A 16,089-nucleotide genomic window follows, 5' to 3' on the forward strand; every position below is an offset into this window, starting at 1 on the left:
ATAGCACAGTTCTGATTGTTTTATTCTCACTCGGCAGCAGTGTCACTTAAAATGCTGCCCTTAAAAATTTCTCCTTTTCATGATGAACTTTTCTTACTATTATTCCATACAATGTTAACTGTTACATGATAATATAAAATATCTAGCATAGACAAAATCTTCTTGCTGCATAGTGAGACCCTGTACCAAATACATAAATGAAAAAAACCCACAAAACATATGCTTTCTTCATTATACAGTTTAAAAAATAAAAAGGTAAGCCAAAAACTGGGCTACAGCACCTAAAATAATGCGAAAAGTATTTGTTTCTAAAATATATAAAGAATTCCTGCAACTCCATAGTTAAAAAAGACAATCTAAGTGGGCAAAAAATCTGAACAGACAGTCACAAAAGAAAACACAAGAATGGTCAATAAATTATACAAAAAGTTGACCCATCTCATTACAAAACACAGATTACAATCACAAATACAAATTACAATCGCCTTGAGATACAACTTCACATCCACTAGAATGACTATTTAAAAAAGAGTGTTAATACTAAACCATAAAATAATAATTGGAACTCTCATATATTGCCACAGTAAACCATTATAATCACTTTGGGAAACAGTACAGCAATTTCTTATAAAGTGTCATGTATTTTATACTTCATCCAACAAATATCCTAGATATACAAGAAAAATGAAAACATATATAGAGATTATATATCTGTAAAAATGAGTTTGTAACATGTTATGGCTTACGTCTAGATGTCCACCCCAAATCCTCATGCAGTCGTGAGGCAAGCTTCTAGAGTTTGTGATTAATTCATGATAATGCTGGGTGTGAGTGCTGCTGGGATGGATTATGGTTGTGAGGGCTACAACTGCCTTGGGGCAGATAACCTAATGCAATATAAGGAAGGGAGAGAGGCTTGCTCTCTGCCACTGCTTCTCCCTTTTAGCTCTTGCTGTTTTGCAGTTTTCCGCAGCCATGAACTGCTTGCTGCCATGTGCCACTCTGCCTTTGAAACAGCTAATTATAGTCTGAAACCTCTACAAACCATGAGCTAAGTAAATCTTTCCTTAATTCTGAATGTCAGGTATTTCGTTCCAGCAATGAGAAAACAAATCGAGATATAACAGAAATGTTTGTATGAGCCAAACACTGCAAGTAACCCAAATGTACACCAACAGAAGAACAGAAATTTGTGAAGCTGACCAACAGAATATTACCGGGGGGTGGGGGGGGGGGGAGAATGAAAAATCTAATAGAATGACAAGAACAAACTTTAACTTTATTAAATAGCATAAGCTAAAGAAAATACTTCAACTCATTCCAGCCAGCACCCAGGTCCGACGTGTGAGTGGGACTGCCCGGGGCCCTCCACATACTCACTCCAGCCAGCACCCAGGCCAGGCGTGTGAATGAGGCAGCCCAGGGCGCTCCAGATCCTCACTCCATCCACCACGCAGGCCCAGCTTGTGAGTAGAACCACCCAGGGCCCTCAGGATCGTCGATCCAACCAGCACCCAGGGCAGGTATGTATGTGCAACTTCCTCCATTAGACAGGCCCAGTGTGGAACCCTGCAGAACAACCTACAGAGAGGCCAGAGGAAAGACCCACCCAGCTGATCCAGGAGCAGAACATCTTGCCAGAATGGCAGTGTGGGATCACTTCCAAGGGCTGCCGCAGGAATAAGTGGACCACAGCAGCCAGAACCAAGCCACATCCACCTGGACAAGTTTGAACTTGGTAGATCTGGACCTGGTGCTAAGGTAATAACTACACTAAAGCTCTACACCAAAGGTCAGAAGACAGTGCTATACAAAATGACAAACAGCAGGAACAAAATGCATTCTCAGGTCCCCAGACCAACTAGAACAAATGCAGGAGACAATAGCATAGAAGAAATTGGAAATCACACACCTGAACTCTCTGAAATAATAGCGTCGGAAGTAAAGAAACAAATGCAGAAAGGTATAGAGAAAATCAGATCAGAAATAATTTCTAAAGTAAAAAAAGAAATAACTACAATGAAAGGACTAATTGTTTCTAAAGAAGATACTGATTAAAAAAAAATAGAGGAGAACAGAAAAATGATGGAATCCTTGAATGAGCAATATAGAAAAGAAACAGAATGCATGAAGTAGATTCGAAGTGCTATACAGGAAATTAAAACCTCAATCACAAGCTGGCAAAGTGAAAATAGACTTGCAGACTTTGAAGACACTGTTGCAGCTAGTGAAAAGGTAAGAAAAAATCTCTTAAAAACAACTAGGAAAAAATAATTCAACATCTGCAAGACGATGCAAAGATGAACAATGTGAGACTAACAGGCATCAACGAGAAAGAAGGAATCAATACAAATAATATAAAAAGAATATGGGCAGAAGTAATAGAAAATTTCGCAAATATGGGGAAACAATCTGACATTCAATAACCAAAGCATATAGAACTCCAAATAACATCAACCCAATTAAAAACACCCCAGACATATAATAATCTAGATCCCAGAAATTCAGCATAGGAACAGTATACTAAAGGTTACTAGAGAAAAGAAATAGATCACATTTAAAGGAAAACCCATCAGAATAATGGCAGATTTCTCTTCACAAACCATCAAGTCAAGAAGAGCATGGAGCAAAGTACTTCAAGTCTTGCAAGAAAACAAATTCCAACCCAGACTACAAAACTCTCTTTTAAGTTTAATGGAGAAGTGAAATATTTCCATGACAAAGAACAACTAAAGAATTTCATGACAACAAAGTCAACCCTACACAGACTACTAAAAGATATTCTAGAGAGGGATCAAAATGACCACAACTCCATGAAGTAGAATGGAAAGAACCCACCAAATAGGGCAAACACAGGATAAAAAGAGGTATACAACAGCAGCCTTTCAATTATTCTTTTGTATACAGCAGCAAAACATTTTCATTAGCATACTCTACAAATGGACTTCTCCTGTACCCTATGGGTCATGATTCTGTCCAGGTCTACAGGGTGGATATCAAGGAAATAGCAGTAGCTCAGTCCCACAAGTGACATCAGGTCACCAGTAAGCGTCATGGACACTGTCCACGTCCACCACATACTAGAACTTTGTGGACTATCCTAGCCCCAAACTGTTAGTCCAGTATTTTTGTTATGTTTTATTCTTAGTAATTCTTTACTATCATGAAAACTTTTTCTTAGTTGATATTTTTATATATATTAACCTAATCAAATACTGTGTGAGTACTTTGAATTGATCAGATTCATACATATGATACACTACATTCTGACCTCTTAGTTGGACTCACAATTTAATTTTAATTTTTGAATATTATTTAATTTTTTCTTTTATGATTTATACTGTTTCTTTGACTTACAATCTACTTTTAAGACATGGTATGATACTTTCTCCCAGTATTAGAAACTTTAAAAAGTGTATTTCCATTTTCCATTGACTTTATATTAGTTCTTGTCTTTTACACACACACACACACACACACACACACATCTATATAAAAAAAATATGTATAGAACCTGACATAAGGATATTGTTGTTTTGTTTTGTTTTGTTTTTTTGGCGGAACCGGGGATTGAACTCAGGCCCTTGTGCTTGCCAGGCAAGCGCTTATTCTACTGAGCCATCTCCCCGGCCCCAGGATATTGTTTTGATACTGTTTTATGGAAATCTTCAATGACCTTTTACATGGGTTCGCATATATGTGTGTGGTGTGTGTGTGTGTGTGTGTGTGTGTGTGTTTGTGTGTGTGTGTGTATTTTTTTCAGAACCAGGGATTGAACTCAGGCCCTTGTGCTTGCCAGGGAAGTGCTTATTCCACTGAGCTATGGCCCTGGCCCCAATTATATTTTACATAGTCCTGCATAACTACCATTTTGAGAGTTCTTTATTCTTTATCCAGGACTATACAGCAACTTCTCTTGCCTTCTGGATTATGGCCTTTGTTATTTTTCTATGCTACAGCTGGAGGTATTAGAATATTTCAAGTTTGTATAACTGGAAAATATTTTACTTTTAGTTTTCAAAGGTATGTTTGCTAAGTACAAAATTCAATGAGGACAGATCTTTTTTTCCTTCAATCCTTCGAATAAATAAGTCTAGTTTCTTACCCACTTGCTTTTTTTTATTTCTAATGTGCATTAAGATGCAATTTAATTTTTTTCTTCCATAGCTAATATTTTTTTCTATGTATGTGCTTTAACGATTTTTTTTTTTACAATTACTTTTGGATCATTTCAGTTTTGTGTGTATCTTGATATGATGATTTTATTCATATTTCTTACTTCAAGAAAATGTGGTGTAAGAATTTTAACTAAATACAGAAATCTTAAAGCTTTAAATATTTATTGCCTACCCTCTTCTACTTTGAGAATTCTAATTATATGAATATAAGTGTTTTGATTTTGGCATAAAGAGAACTATTATATGAATGATCTGTAAACTCTTCATGTTTATTTTAGACAATATTTATTATTATAGTCATTTAAGTTTGTAAATTATTTTACAATGTGCAATCTATTATTAATCTCATGTTATGTATTCATTTGAAAAATATTTTTCTAAAATTCACTCTGTCTACATCTTATATCTTTCACATTTCAATATTTATTTATAATTTTTAATTTACTATATATTATTTTCAATAAAGTTAATAATGAGTACAAAAAAATAGCGCAAAGTATACTTTGTATAGAGTTCTAGGTCAGGGAGAAATAAACTGCAGTGCTAAGAATTGTAACAGTAATTTCCTCATGGCTTACATGAAAATAGGCATTGGTTAACTTTCCAGAGTAAAAGAAGTGTTTTATATTTTGATTAGATAGTTGTTACATACATATATTAGTTAAAAAGCATCAAAAACTGCATGCTTAAAATGTGCATATCTTGCCGGGCTTGGTAACATGCACCTGTAATCTCAGAATTGAAAGAGTCTGGAAAGTTTGAGCCCAACCCAGGCAACTAAGTGACTTTGCGAGATTGTCTCAAAATAAAAGTAAAAAGTCAAAAGCTGGAATATAGTTCAGTGCAAAAGCTATGGGTTCAACTTCCACTATTAAAAAAGAAATCCCAAAACACAAAATATGAAAAAACTGCCCCGCATATCTTATTGTATATAAATAATATCTCAGGTTTTGTTTGTTTTTTTTTTCAAAAATCTTTTTATTTTATTTTAATTAATTAATTAATTTATTTATTGGCAGAACCGGGGATTGAACTCAGGTCCTTGCACTTCCCAGGCAAGCGCTTATTCTACTGAGCTATCTCCCCAGCCCCAATATCTCAGGTTTTGAAAAAATTATACCAATAATGCTCCACTGAGGAACACTACTCTTTCACCAGCATATTTTTGTTTCGTAAGGAAAGGTCTGTATTTATCCTGAGTTTATCAAACACATGGATCTTAAAAATGTTTTTTTGGCATAGTACAAATAAAGCACTAAAACAATTCAGCCATCTCTGTCAAAGAATAGAGAAAATATTAAGAATGACTAATTTTCACATTATCAATAAAACAAAGCCTAATGACTAGGGATATACCTTAGCAGTAGATAGGCTGCCTAACATAGGCAAAACCCTGGATTTCCAGCACACGAGGGAAAAATGAAGAATAAAACATGGAAAATAAAGTTCTTGAGAAAGAACGATTGTTATTTTTCTGCTGCCAAAAACTGTATCTTTACAGAGTTACTTAGAAGTCCTTAATATATGGCAGACTTTATTAATTTGGCAATTTAAACTTTGTTTTAAAACTCAGTAAGACCATTTTAAATAGCAAAGAGAAAGACATCAGAAAGATAAAAAAGAAAAATCCACAAATACCTTTATGATCTGAGCCAGAGACACACTCTCCTGCTGAGCAAGTGAAATGCCTCTAACTCTTTCTACATCTGACAGCTGGCGCACTGACTCCTCAATGGCATTCAGATAACTTAGTTCTACTGCCATACGATGTTGGAGGCCAGCAGGAGAAAATCGCTTAGAGCCTGTATATACAAAAATAGTCAAATGGAAAAGTTTACATGATATTACACCTCAGATTTCTAAAATTTATTTCTATGAGTCAAAAACAAGTCTGCTTTCCTGTGAAAAGACAGTGGCTTACTATTTTAATAGTTACTTCTTTTATGCTGTGCTGCGTTCCCATGTGTATACAAATATATATAGGACTTTGTGTGTTTGTGTGTGTATGCTAAACAATGTTATACAAATTTACTTTCTTTACTATCATTAAACTTAATAAAGCATGACTTATGCATATACTAATTCAACATAATCATTATGCTTTTTTTTGGCGGAACCAGGGATTGAACTCAGACCCTTGCGCTTGCCAGGGAAGTGCTTACTCTAGTGAGCCATCTCACCAGCCCCATAATCATTAATTATGTTGAACAATTGACTATGAATACCCCCTTTATACATATTTCAGGTGTCTTAACATAGGAAAAAATGGCCATTATCAAATATGTCATGATTTTTAGTATTTACTTTGCTGCACAGTGTTTAGTTACTACTTAATGATATTGACTCAAAATAACATCTCTCTGGATGAACTGAAAGAAAAGTTGTTTCCAGAGGGAAAACACGAAACAACTTATTTTTAAAAATGTTACAGCATGGATTGACTTGCCTGGTGTTGAAGCCATCTCTGTTGCTCTGTTGGCAGCCAGGTTCACATCAGCGAAAGCTGCATTAGGGTTAAATCCTGCTGTAGTTGGAGGTGTTATTACAGAGGACTTAGATCTTTCTAGTGAAGCTCCTGGAAGGTCAAACTGTATCAATTTGTGGGAACTTGGAGATAGAGGAGAAGTTGGAGTTTTCTGAGATCTTCCCTTGTCTGACGAGACACTAAAATTTTTGTTTCATAAAATTATTAGAGAAAGGAACTACTATAGGCTAAACAATCTGTTGTTATACAAATTACTTTCTTTTCCAACATTAAAACTTAAAAAACATGAGTCAGGCATGTAATCACTTAACATAATCTTTATGCTGAACAACTATGAATACTCCCTTAACTGACAATTTAAAGTGTTGACCAAGCTAAGTACAAATTCTACCCTAAATAAAATGCAAAGTGGGGGGTGTCTCTTGATTAAATTGGCACTTAACTCTTTCTTCTACAAAGCACATATATCATCATTTACTCATTGAAGTTTGAAGCAAAGTCTTCTAAAATAGACATATAGCAATAAAAAGACAAAAAGACATTTCATCTTGTAAGTTTTATTTTTTTATATTTTTTTAATGAATTTAGGACAGAGTCTACAGGATGTACAGGGTCTCACTATGTAGATCAGACTTGTAGTGACCCTCCTGTTTCCAGCCTCCCAAGCTCTGGAATTACAGGCATGCACCACCTCGCCCAGTCTCAATCACCATCTCAGTGTACCAAAGAGGCAGGGCTGGCACAGCACGCTGGGGATCAAACCCTGGCTGTGTTCTGCCTAAGCAGGCATTTTAGTCCACTGAGCTATCTGGCCAGCCCTTATCTTGTAAGTTTTAAAAATATGTCTTTGAATTCACCAAAATATTCCAATATAGTCCAGTAGTCCATAATAGTAGTGGGTTATCCATAGGACTGGCACACACCTACAATATTGAAATGGCAATGGATACCCATCTCTGACAAAGCTAAACAAAAAAAGGGGATACAAATGAAGGACCATTTTGTATCTGTCTAGTCAAAATAGGATAGATACACAGCTACTTTCTCTTAATTCAATGAATAGAAAGATTTGTACTAATAGTGTTTGTGGACAGGATATCATGTCTGCATCTTGTACCATGAATAACCACTAAGAAGACAACAACATGCAATGTACTAATTAGTGAAGCCACCCTACTAATCGGTTTTGAAATTATCTCATTGCTATTTGTTTCTCAATAAAATTATTTTCAAAAATGTCTTTAAGTAAGACATTTTGTATTAAAAATTAAATAAATTATCTGTCATCCTCTCTTCAGTTGACTGAAAAAAAAAATCACAGAAATCAGATAAAATCATTTTCATACTATTCGTCTTTAAATAATATATGCTGAACAGGTATGGTGGCACATACCTATAATCCCAGCACTGGGGAGGCTGAGGCAGGAGGATTGCCATGAGTTCAAGGCCAACCTGGACTACATATATATGCTAAATTCATTTCTTCAGTGATTTAATTCAGCTGGGCATGAGACACATGTCTGTAATCTCACCACTGGGGAGGCTGAGACAGGAAGATTGCTGCAGATTGGAGGCCATCCTGGGCTACACAGTGAGGTCAAGGAAAGCCTGAACTTAACTAAGTGCGAGACCCTGTCTCAAAATAAAAACAAAGCAAAACCCCTCCCCCGCCTCCATATATATATATTTTTTTTCATGTTTACATACAGCTTTTAATATCTCTTTCCCAAATAGTCCTCTCTCATAACAATAGGATTTTAACAACTCTTAAGACACCTATCTAACCCATCCTGGAGAAAGTAAGTGTATTAGACGTATCACTCCTTATAATACCAAGCATACTGCCTTGTACTGAATATTTATAGACTATATTGAGTCCAATATAAGAAGTCAGATTTGAGATAAGCTCTTGTGATATGGTTTAGGCTACCTGAATTCACTAGGTAGCCCAGGGTTTCTGTCCTTGAACTCACAGTGATCCTCTTGTCTCAGTCTCCTGAGTGCCGAGATTAAAAGTGTTCAACAACATGCCCTGCTGCTGCTCAAGACTCACAGAGAGGACGACAGAATCCTTCTGACTCAGCCACCCCAGTGGTGAGATCACAGACATGTGTCTCCATGCCCCACTGAACTAAATCACTGAATAAATGAAATGTTTTGGGCTTCTGATAAATTATTGGACAATTTTCAAAGATAAAAATGTCTCTTCTATCCAGCATGAAAACATAGTCTTGAGTTATATTGACTTGTTTATAAAGACTTTAATTTCCTGATGATGGTTTAAGGAAGTATTACAATAGACTCCCTTGTAAGTGAGGCATATGTTCTAAGTCTCCAGTGGATGCCTGAAACTTTGGATTGTATCAAATCAAACTTGGATATACTAGATTTACACACACACACAAATTTAATGTTTCTGCTACCTTAAAAGCATTTATTGCACTCTATGGCTAAAATGAGTTGTGGTAACAAAACTACCATAAATTTCTTCTTCCTTCTTCATAATTTCATGGATAAAATATTCATTTTTCTTTTCTTTATTATTTTTTAATGTAGTATAGGGTCTACAGGGTCTCACTACATAGATCGGACTCATAATGATCCTCTTGTTTCCAGCCTCCCAAGCACTGGGATTACAGGTGAGGGCCACCACACCCAGTCTCAATCTCTGGCTCAGCACACCCTGGGGTTGGGGCCAGCACAGCTTATGGTGACAGGGATCGAACCCGGTCCCTGCACTCTGCCAAAGCAGGCACTTTAATCTGCTGAGCTATCTGACCAACCCTCATTTTTATTTTAGATCTTAGAAGCTTCAGCATGTATTTTTTCCTGTTTCTGAATAATCAAGCTGTTTTAATTCTTCCTTTAAAAAGAAGCACATTCAAAATTCTCTGACATATCTGGATCAGCAGCTATTAAGCCATTACTAAATAGAACAATGTCTACTTAAACACAAGTAATATCACAATGATAGTCAATCTGACAAACAAGATGGTTACTGACTGACTAATGGGCAAAGCAGGTACATATAGTACCAATACACACTGGGCAGGATGATGCTAACAGGGAGGGGACCTGGGTGGCCTGATGTATTGCACCAGAATGATGTATAAATTGAAACTTATGAAACATTTATTTCTCGATTTTTCCATTTAATATTTCTGAACTATAACTGACAACAGATAAGTGAAACCATCCAAAACAAAATTGAAAATAGATACTATATTTCTAACAGTCTGTTAATTTCACTAATGGAATCTAAAAAAAGAATTGTCATTTCAAAGTCCAACATGACATCAAACAAGATGTCATGAAACTACTCTGTATCTCACCCTATGGTTTTACAAGATGAATTTATATTTGCTTTTCATAGAAGAGTCCCTTAGACTAGCGTTTCCAAAAGTGTATTTTCAACGATTTTTATTAAGTTTTCCAAGAAATAAAAAGACAGGGAAAGGGATTAGGGACAAAGAGTGTCTATAGCCAAGGACATTGATTATTTAATTTATAATAAATTAAAATGTATGACTAGACAAAAATTTTTAAATCTTTGTTCCTGTTTATCAAAGTTTCAGGGCTTGCCGGTTAGCTCAGCTGTTTAAAGCACCTGCATGGGCAAACGCAGTCAGGCACAGGGGATGGTGGTTCGATCCCCAGCTCCACATGCCGTACTGGGCCTGCCGTTAAGGTAGGCTGAACAAGCCAAAAAAAAAAAAAAAAAAAAAAAAAAATCAAACAAACAAGCAAACAAATCATAAAAGCTTCAAATTATTTTAACTATTGTGACTTTTCATGAGTAGGAAAGGGGATGTAGATTATAATATGGGGCATTTATCAAATGACATTTGATAAATGTTAAAATTCATAAATATCAAAATGATAAAATTTATATTTATTTTGTGATGGTGCCTGTATTTTATTTTATTCTATTTTTTTATGTATTTAGTGCAGGGTCTATAGGGTCTCACTATGTAGATCGGACTCAGTGATTCTCCTGTTTTCAGTCTCCCAGGCACTGGGATTACAGGTGCGTGCCACCAAGTCCTGTCCCAGTCTTCATCTCAGTGCTGGGGCAGGGCCAGCACAGCAGGCCAGGGATGAAACTCCGCCACTGCGCTCTGCCTAAGCAGGCGCTTCAGTCCACTGAGCTATCTGGCCAGCCCTGGTTCCTGTATTTTAGAAATGTTTAACTTTGTAGATTTTGCCAAACTATAGTATTCTTTTTTTTTTCTCCGAATGCCTTCAGGGCAGGTTTGGCTGGCTTGAATTGTGGGGATTGAACCACAGCAACCTGAGGCTGACTGCTTTGTTGAAGCAGCCACTTAAAGAACTGAGCTAAGGGGCAGGCCCCCAAACTATAGTATTCTTAAGAAAAGATAAAATTTTCTGATTCATAAAATCATTGGCAAATTAAATTTTACATATAGTAATGATAGTATCAATGATGCACTATGAAAGCATTACAAATAGTTACACGTATGTGATGTTGTATTAGAAAAAAATATGTAATTACTTTAAAAAAAATATCAATCCGTGTCTCTCAGAGCCTTCATTTCCAGAAAGGACAAGACTAGTGCACAGAATGAAAAATAATGTGAATGAATTCATAGGAACTATACAGGAAGCAATAACTGAAGGTTATGTGGAACATGTAGCCATGCACTGTATGTAACAATATAGAGGGGAAAAATATAAGGTATGCAAGTTCCATTACGAGTGAAATTTCAAAATCTCTTTTAGTAAGTTAAGAAAGAGAAAAGTTTAAAAGAAGTCATTTCAACAGTGTGACCAAAAGGATGTTAAATAGCGGTAGCAAAAGGGTGGAGGGGGCCAGCCAAATAGTTCAGTGGATTAAAGCACCTTCAAACAGGCGCTGGAGCTGGGGATTCTATCCCTTGGCCTACTGTGCCGGCCCTGCCCCAGGGGCAGGTGGAGAGGGCAATTGCGACTGGGCATAGTGGCACATGCCTGTAATCCCAGTTCTGGGGAGGCTGTAAACAGACGGATCACTACGACTCCGATCTAGTAGTGAGACCCTGAACACCCTGTAGACCCTTCCCTAAAATTAAAAAAAAAAGGGGGGGGGGTGAAGGATCAGTGCAGACTAAAGTGCCTATTAAGGCAAAGTTAGGCACACACAGGGACAGTGGTTGGATCTCTGGCACCACATGCATTGCCAGCCCCACCCCCAGGACGGGCTGAGCCAGCCCCAGAGTCCAGGCCAGGTGACACACGCCTGTAATTCCAGCACTGGGGAGGCTGAAAACAGGAGGATCACTATAAGCCCAAGCTGCATAGTAAGATCCTGTAACAACCAAATACATTAAAAAATAAAATAAAAATAAAAGGGTGGAAGAATACAGCTAGAATTTAGAAAGCAAATTTTCTGTGCACAAACAAAAAATGAGATACTCTGTAGTAGTCCCACAGGAACACACAAAATAAAATTAGATTCTTACAGTTAATCTCTAGAGTAGTCAACCTTTCAAACCACCCCCAAAAGAGCAGATGCTTAGGGAAATAATGACTGAGTCAAGAACAATATGGTAATGGCTTTCAAGTTAGAGAGGTGGTTTGTGCTTGGGGTGGAGAATTACTGAAAGAGAAGTTATAAAAGTTTAGATAAAAGATGGCCATACCCTAAAATACAAAGTGAGGAAGAAAAAAGACTATTCAGAAAGCACAAAATTTTATAGTAGCTCAGACACAATTATGCACAGTTAAGCATGCACAGTTAACTGCCACAGTGAAATTTATGAAGAGGAGTCTTTGAACATAATATAGTAACTTTAAACATGAATTATAGTATCTCAAGACCAATGACATTACAACTTCAGCTATCTATAAATTATAGTATTAAAAGGTATAAGTATTTTACTAAATGTGCTGCCAGAGTAAGCACAAAAAAGGTATAAATAAAAATAAAAGATAATAGGAGGTTGGGAGAGATCTTTCTCAGACAGAAAGGTAACCAAAAGATGAAGAACAGGGAAAACAGGAGGGATGGGAGATTAAAAAAATTACAAAATATTATGTATATATGCAAACTTTACACAAAGAAGGTAAATATTATGTACTACAAACAATTACCCAAAAAAAGTAAAAAACAGATAAGTGAAGGGAACAAGGAGGTAATGGAAAAGGAATGAAAGAAGAAATTAAGATGTATTTAGTACATGTACCAACCCCTGACTAGAATGTAAACATTGTGTATTTCCAACACATACTACTAAAAAAAAAAAATTAAAAAAGAAAAAAATGCAAAACTATATTACTTTACCTCACAGAATACCCAGAAAGTTCTTCCAAAGTGCCATCAGTGTCCAGAGTCTGCTCATAATCTCTAACAGAGAGTTTACCACTGGTTCCAGATTTCTTTCCTTGGTGGGAACCATGTTCTGAGCTGGACTGTACCTTTTCTTCATCAATGAGTGAGTTCTGAACATTTCCAATGAATGAATCTGACCCTGTAGAGGAAATTTCTTATAAAGCTGATTTCTAATATTAGAGAAACTAAGACAGGTTTTTGTTTTTGTTTTTAATTTTAAAGCCAACTCTGAACCAGACCTGGTGATGCACATGTGTAACCCCAGTACCTGGCAGCCTCAAGTTTGAGGCCAGCTTGGGCTACACAGTGAATTCAAGGTCATCCTAAACTACACAGCATGGCTGTCTCAAGAAACAACAACAAAAAATTCTGATTTCTGATATATGCCAAACCAGACATGAACTTTCAACACATTATATGCGAAGTCTAATTCCTAAACAGTTATTATAAAATTCTACATATCCTTTCCTTTCTGGTTCCCCAGCCATCTTGGTGGCTGCTCCTGGTTGAGGGCCATCCACACCTAAGACTGGAAGATGGTGGCCTCAAAGAAAACAAAAAAATCTCTGGAGTCCATCAACTCTAAGCTCCAACTTGTTATGAAAAGTGGAAAATACGTGCTGGGGCACAAGCAGACGCTGAAGATGATTGGACAGGGCAAAGCGAAATTGGTCATCCTTGCCAACAACTGCCCAGCTTTGAGGAAATCTGAAATAGAGTACTATGCTATGTTGGCCAAACCTGATGTCCACCACTACAGCGGCAATAATATCGAACTGGGCACAGCATATGGAAAATAGTACAGAGTATGCACACTGGCAATCATGGATCCAGGAGAGTCTGATATCATTAGAAGCACGCCAGAACAGACCGGGGAAAAAGAAACCAAGGAATTTTTCATTAATAAAACCTGCCACAGCTTGTTTAAAAAAAAAAAAAAATAAATAAATAAATAAATAAATAAAATTCTACATAGTCAAACTCATAAAGACAGAAAGTAGGACAGTTGTTATCAGCCTGGTGGAGAAAGGAATGAATAGACATTGTTTAATGGACATAAGAGTTTCAGTATGGGAAGATGAAAGTTTTTGCAATGGACAGCAGTGATGGATGCATGACTGATGTATAGTATTACTGAAAAATACACCTAAAAAGGATTAGAATAACAAATTTTATATTATATATATTTTATCACAATAAAAATAAAATCAGTTTTTAAAATGTTAACATTGGTTATCTCTAGGCAGAAGGATAACTGGCAACATTTTATTTTCAAATACAATGTTCTATATATTCATATCCTTCCCTACTTCTTTCTCCTACTCTTACTACTCACCACCTTTTTTTATCTCAAGGAGCAGAATTTACTTTTACAAGTAGAATAAACAATTTTGGAGGAAAATCATACTCTAGTTTGAGGCCATAATATGAGTTTAAGAGGCTTTTGCATAATCCTCTCCTCAAATATGCGCCTATAGAAAAATTAGTCAGTGATCTTCAGAGATGTGTAAAATATATTATAAAATGTTTTGGTTTTGTAGCAATAAACTCGACATATTAATTAAATTATCATTTAAATTAAAAAGTGCAGGTCTTGCTAGTTCAGGTTGGCCCTGACTTGCTATGAAGCCTAGACTAGTCTTAAACTCCCAGCAATCATCCTGCCTCACCCTTCTGAGTGCTGTGATTATAAGCACCTATCACTATGGGTGTTATAATGGTTTTTAAAGAGCAGTTTCAAAGGCAGTATTATGTGCATTTGTTTTTTCAGTAAAGGTATGTGTGTACGTGTGTGGTTTTATGCGTATTTTAGAAAAACAGACACGAAAAACATTCAGTTCTTTCTTTCCTTTCCTTTCTTTTCCTTTCCTTCCACATAGTGATCCCCCTACTTTCAGCCTCTGGGATTACAGGTGTGCGCCACTAAGCCTGGTCTCGGCAGTAGGCTCAGCATGCCTGGGGGTGGGACCAGTGGTCCCTATGCTTGCCTAAGCAGGCACTTAGTCCGCTGAGCTCTCTCACTGGTCCTGCTGTTATTTCTGAATAGAATGATTATGGGGGATTTGTATTTCTTGGATGATTGTTTATCTGTAATTCTTAATTTTTTAAAATAATATATGCACTTTGTATTAAGAAAAAGATTTACAATGCTATATTTCAAATGGTACATATTACAGTAATAAATATGAAAGTCTACTACATTATCATAAAGAAATTCCTCTTCTTGTGGAACCAAACCATAATTTTGGATCACTACCATAAAATAGTTGTTAGTACACAAGTCACCATGTAAAATTCCACTTACATTCTGTCTTTTCCTTTTTTTCTTTCTTTCCTTTTGAAGAAGTAGATGAACGAGACGAAGCAACAGACTGGGCTCCTGATGAATGCTGGGAGGCAACATCCATGCAGGAAAGATCATAGGCAGACTTTCTGCTAGAATGGTCCTCCTGAATACCTAAACTGTTGCCCCCAATACTGTCAAAGAAAAATAACGGTTAAAAAGAGACTACAAATTTTATTTCAGAGCACTCAGAGCCTGCAGAATAGGCAGCATGAGTAAAGTTCAGCCTCTAGAGCTGAAAAAAAATGTATGTACAAGTTATCATTTAAATTGTGGCAGACATGTCCAAACATTGTAGAGATTTGATTGATCCCTTTATGAATACTGTGATAGGTCACAGAAACTAACAGACAACATAGTATTGAACTGGTAGTGATAACATAAGGAAATAGGATACATCATTAGAAGTTTTGGAACTAGTGTAAGTAATGGCTGTTTAGCAGAGACGTCTGTTCCTTCTCTCCAAAAGACCTGTTCTACTATGATAAAAAGATCAAGTTGTGTACATTTTCACATTAAATGTCTTACAAACTTTTTACAAGTTCAAAAAAATCTTTTTGTAAGTTTAAACAGCTTTAACTTTAAAGATAGCTAAATGAAAACATTTTCAAAAATCTTTTTTAATAACAAGAATTTAAAAACAGTAAAAGATGGCTTTCATTTTACTTTTCGTTTTGCTTACTATCATAAGTGTGAATTATTCCTGGCTCAAATTACAGTTGAGAAAAATCTCCCCGGTTCCACAAAAAAAAAA

At 36.2% G+C, this 16,089-nt stretch overlaps 1 protein-coding gene and 1 pseudogene across 1 annotated transcript in view; one reads left to right on the forward strand and one right to left on the reverse strand.

The window, feature by feature from the left end:
• Cep350 (centrosomal protein 350) overlaps window positions 1-16,089 on the reverse strand; it is a 198,064-nt gene that overhangs the window by 87,790 nt on the left and 94,185 nt on the right. The window contains exons 15-17 of the mRNA XM_004643465.2: window positions 12,944-13,130; window positions 6,625-6,842; window positions 5,817-5,980 (exon numbers count right to left, since the gene is read on the reverse strand). Of these exons, the coding sequence (XP_004643522.1) occupies window positions 5,817-5,980; window positions 6,625-6,842; window positions 12,944-13,130 (569 nt within the window). The remainder of the gene's footprint in view (window positions 1-5,816; window positions 5,981-6,624; window positions 6,843-12,943; window positions 13,131-16,089) is intronic.
• Window positions 13,509-13,884, forward strand: LOC105743844 (annotated as a pseudogene).

This window comes from Octodon degus, unplaced genomic scaffold (genome assembly GCF_000260255.1).
Source record: "Octodon degus isolate 3935 unplaced genomic scaffold, OctDeg1.0 scaffold00176, whole genome shotgun sequence".
NCBI lineage: Eukaryota > Metazoa > Chordata > Mammalia > Rodentia > Octodontidae > Octodon > Octodon degus.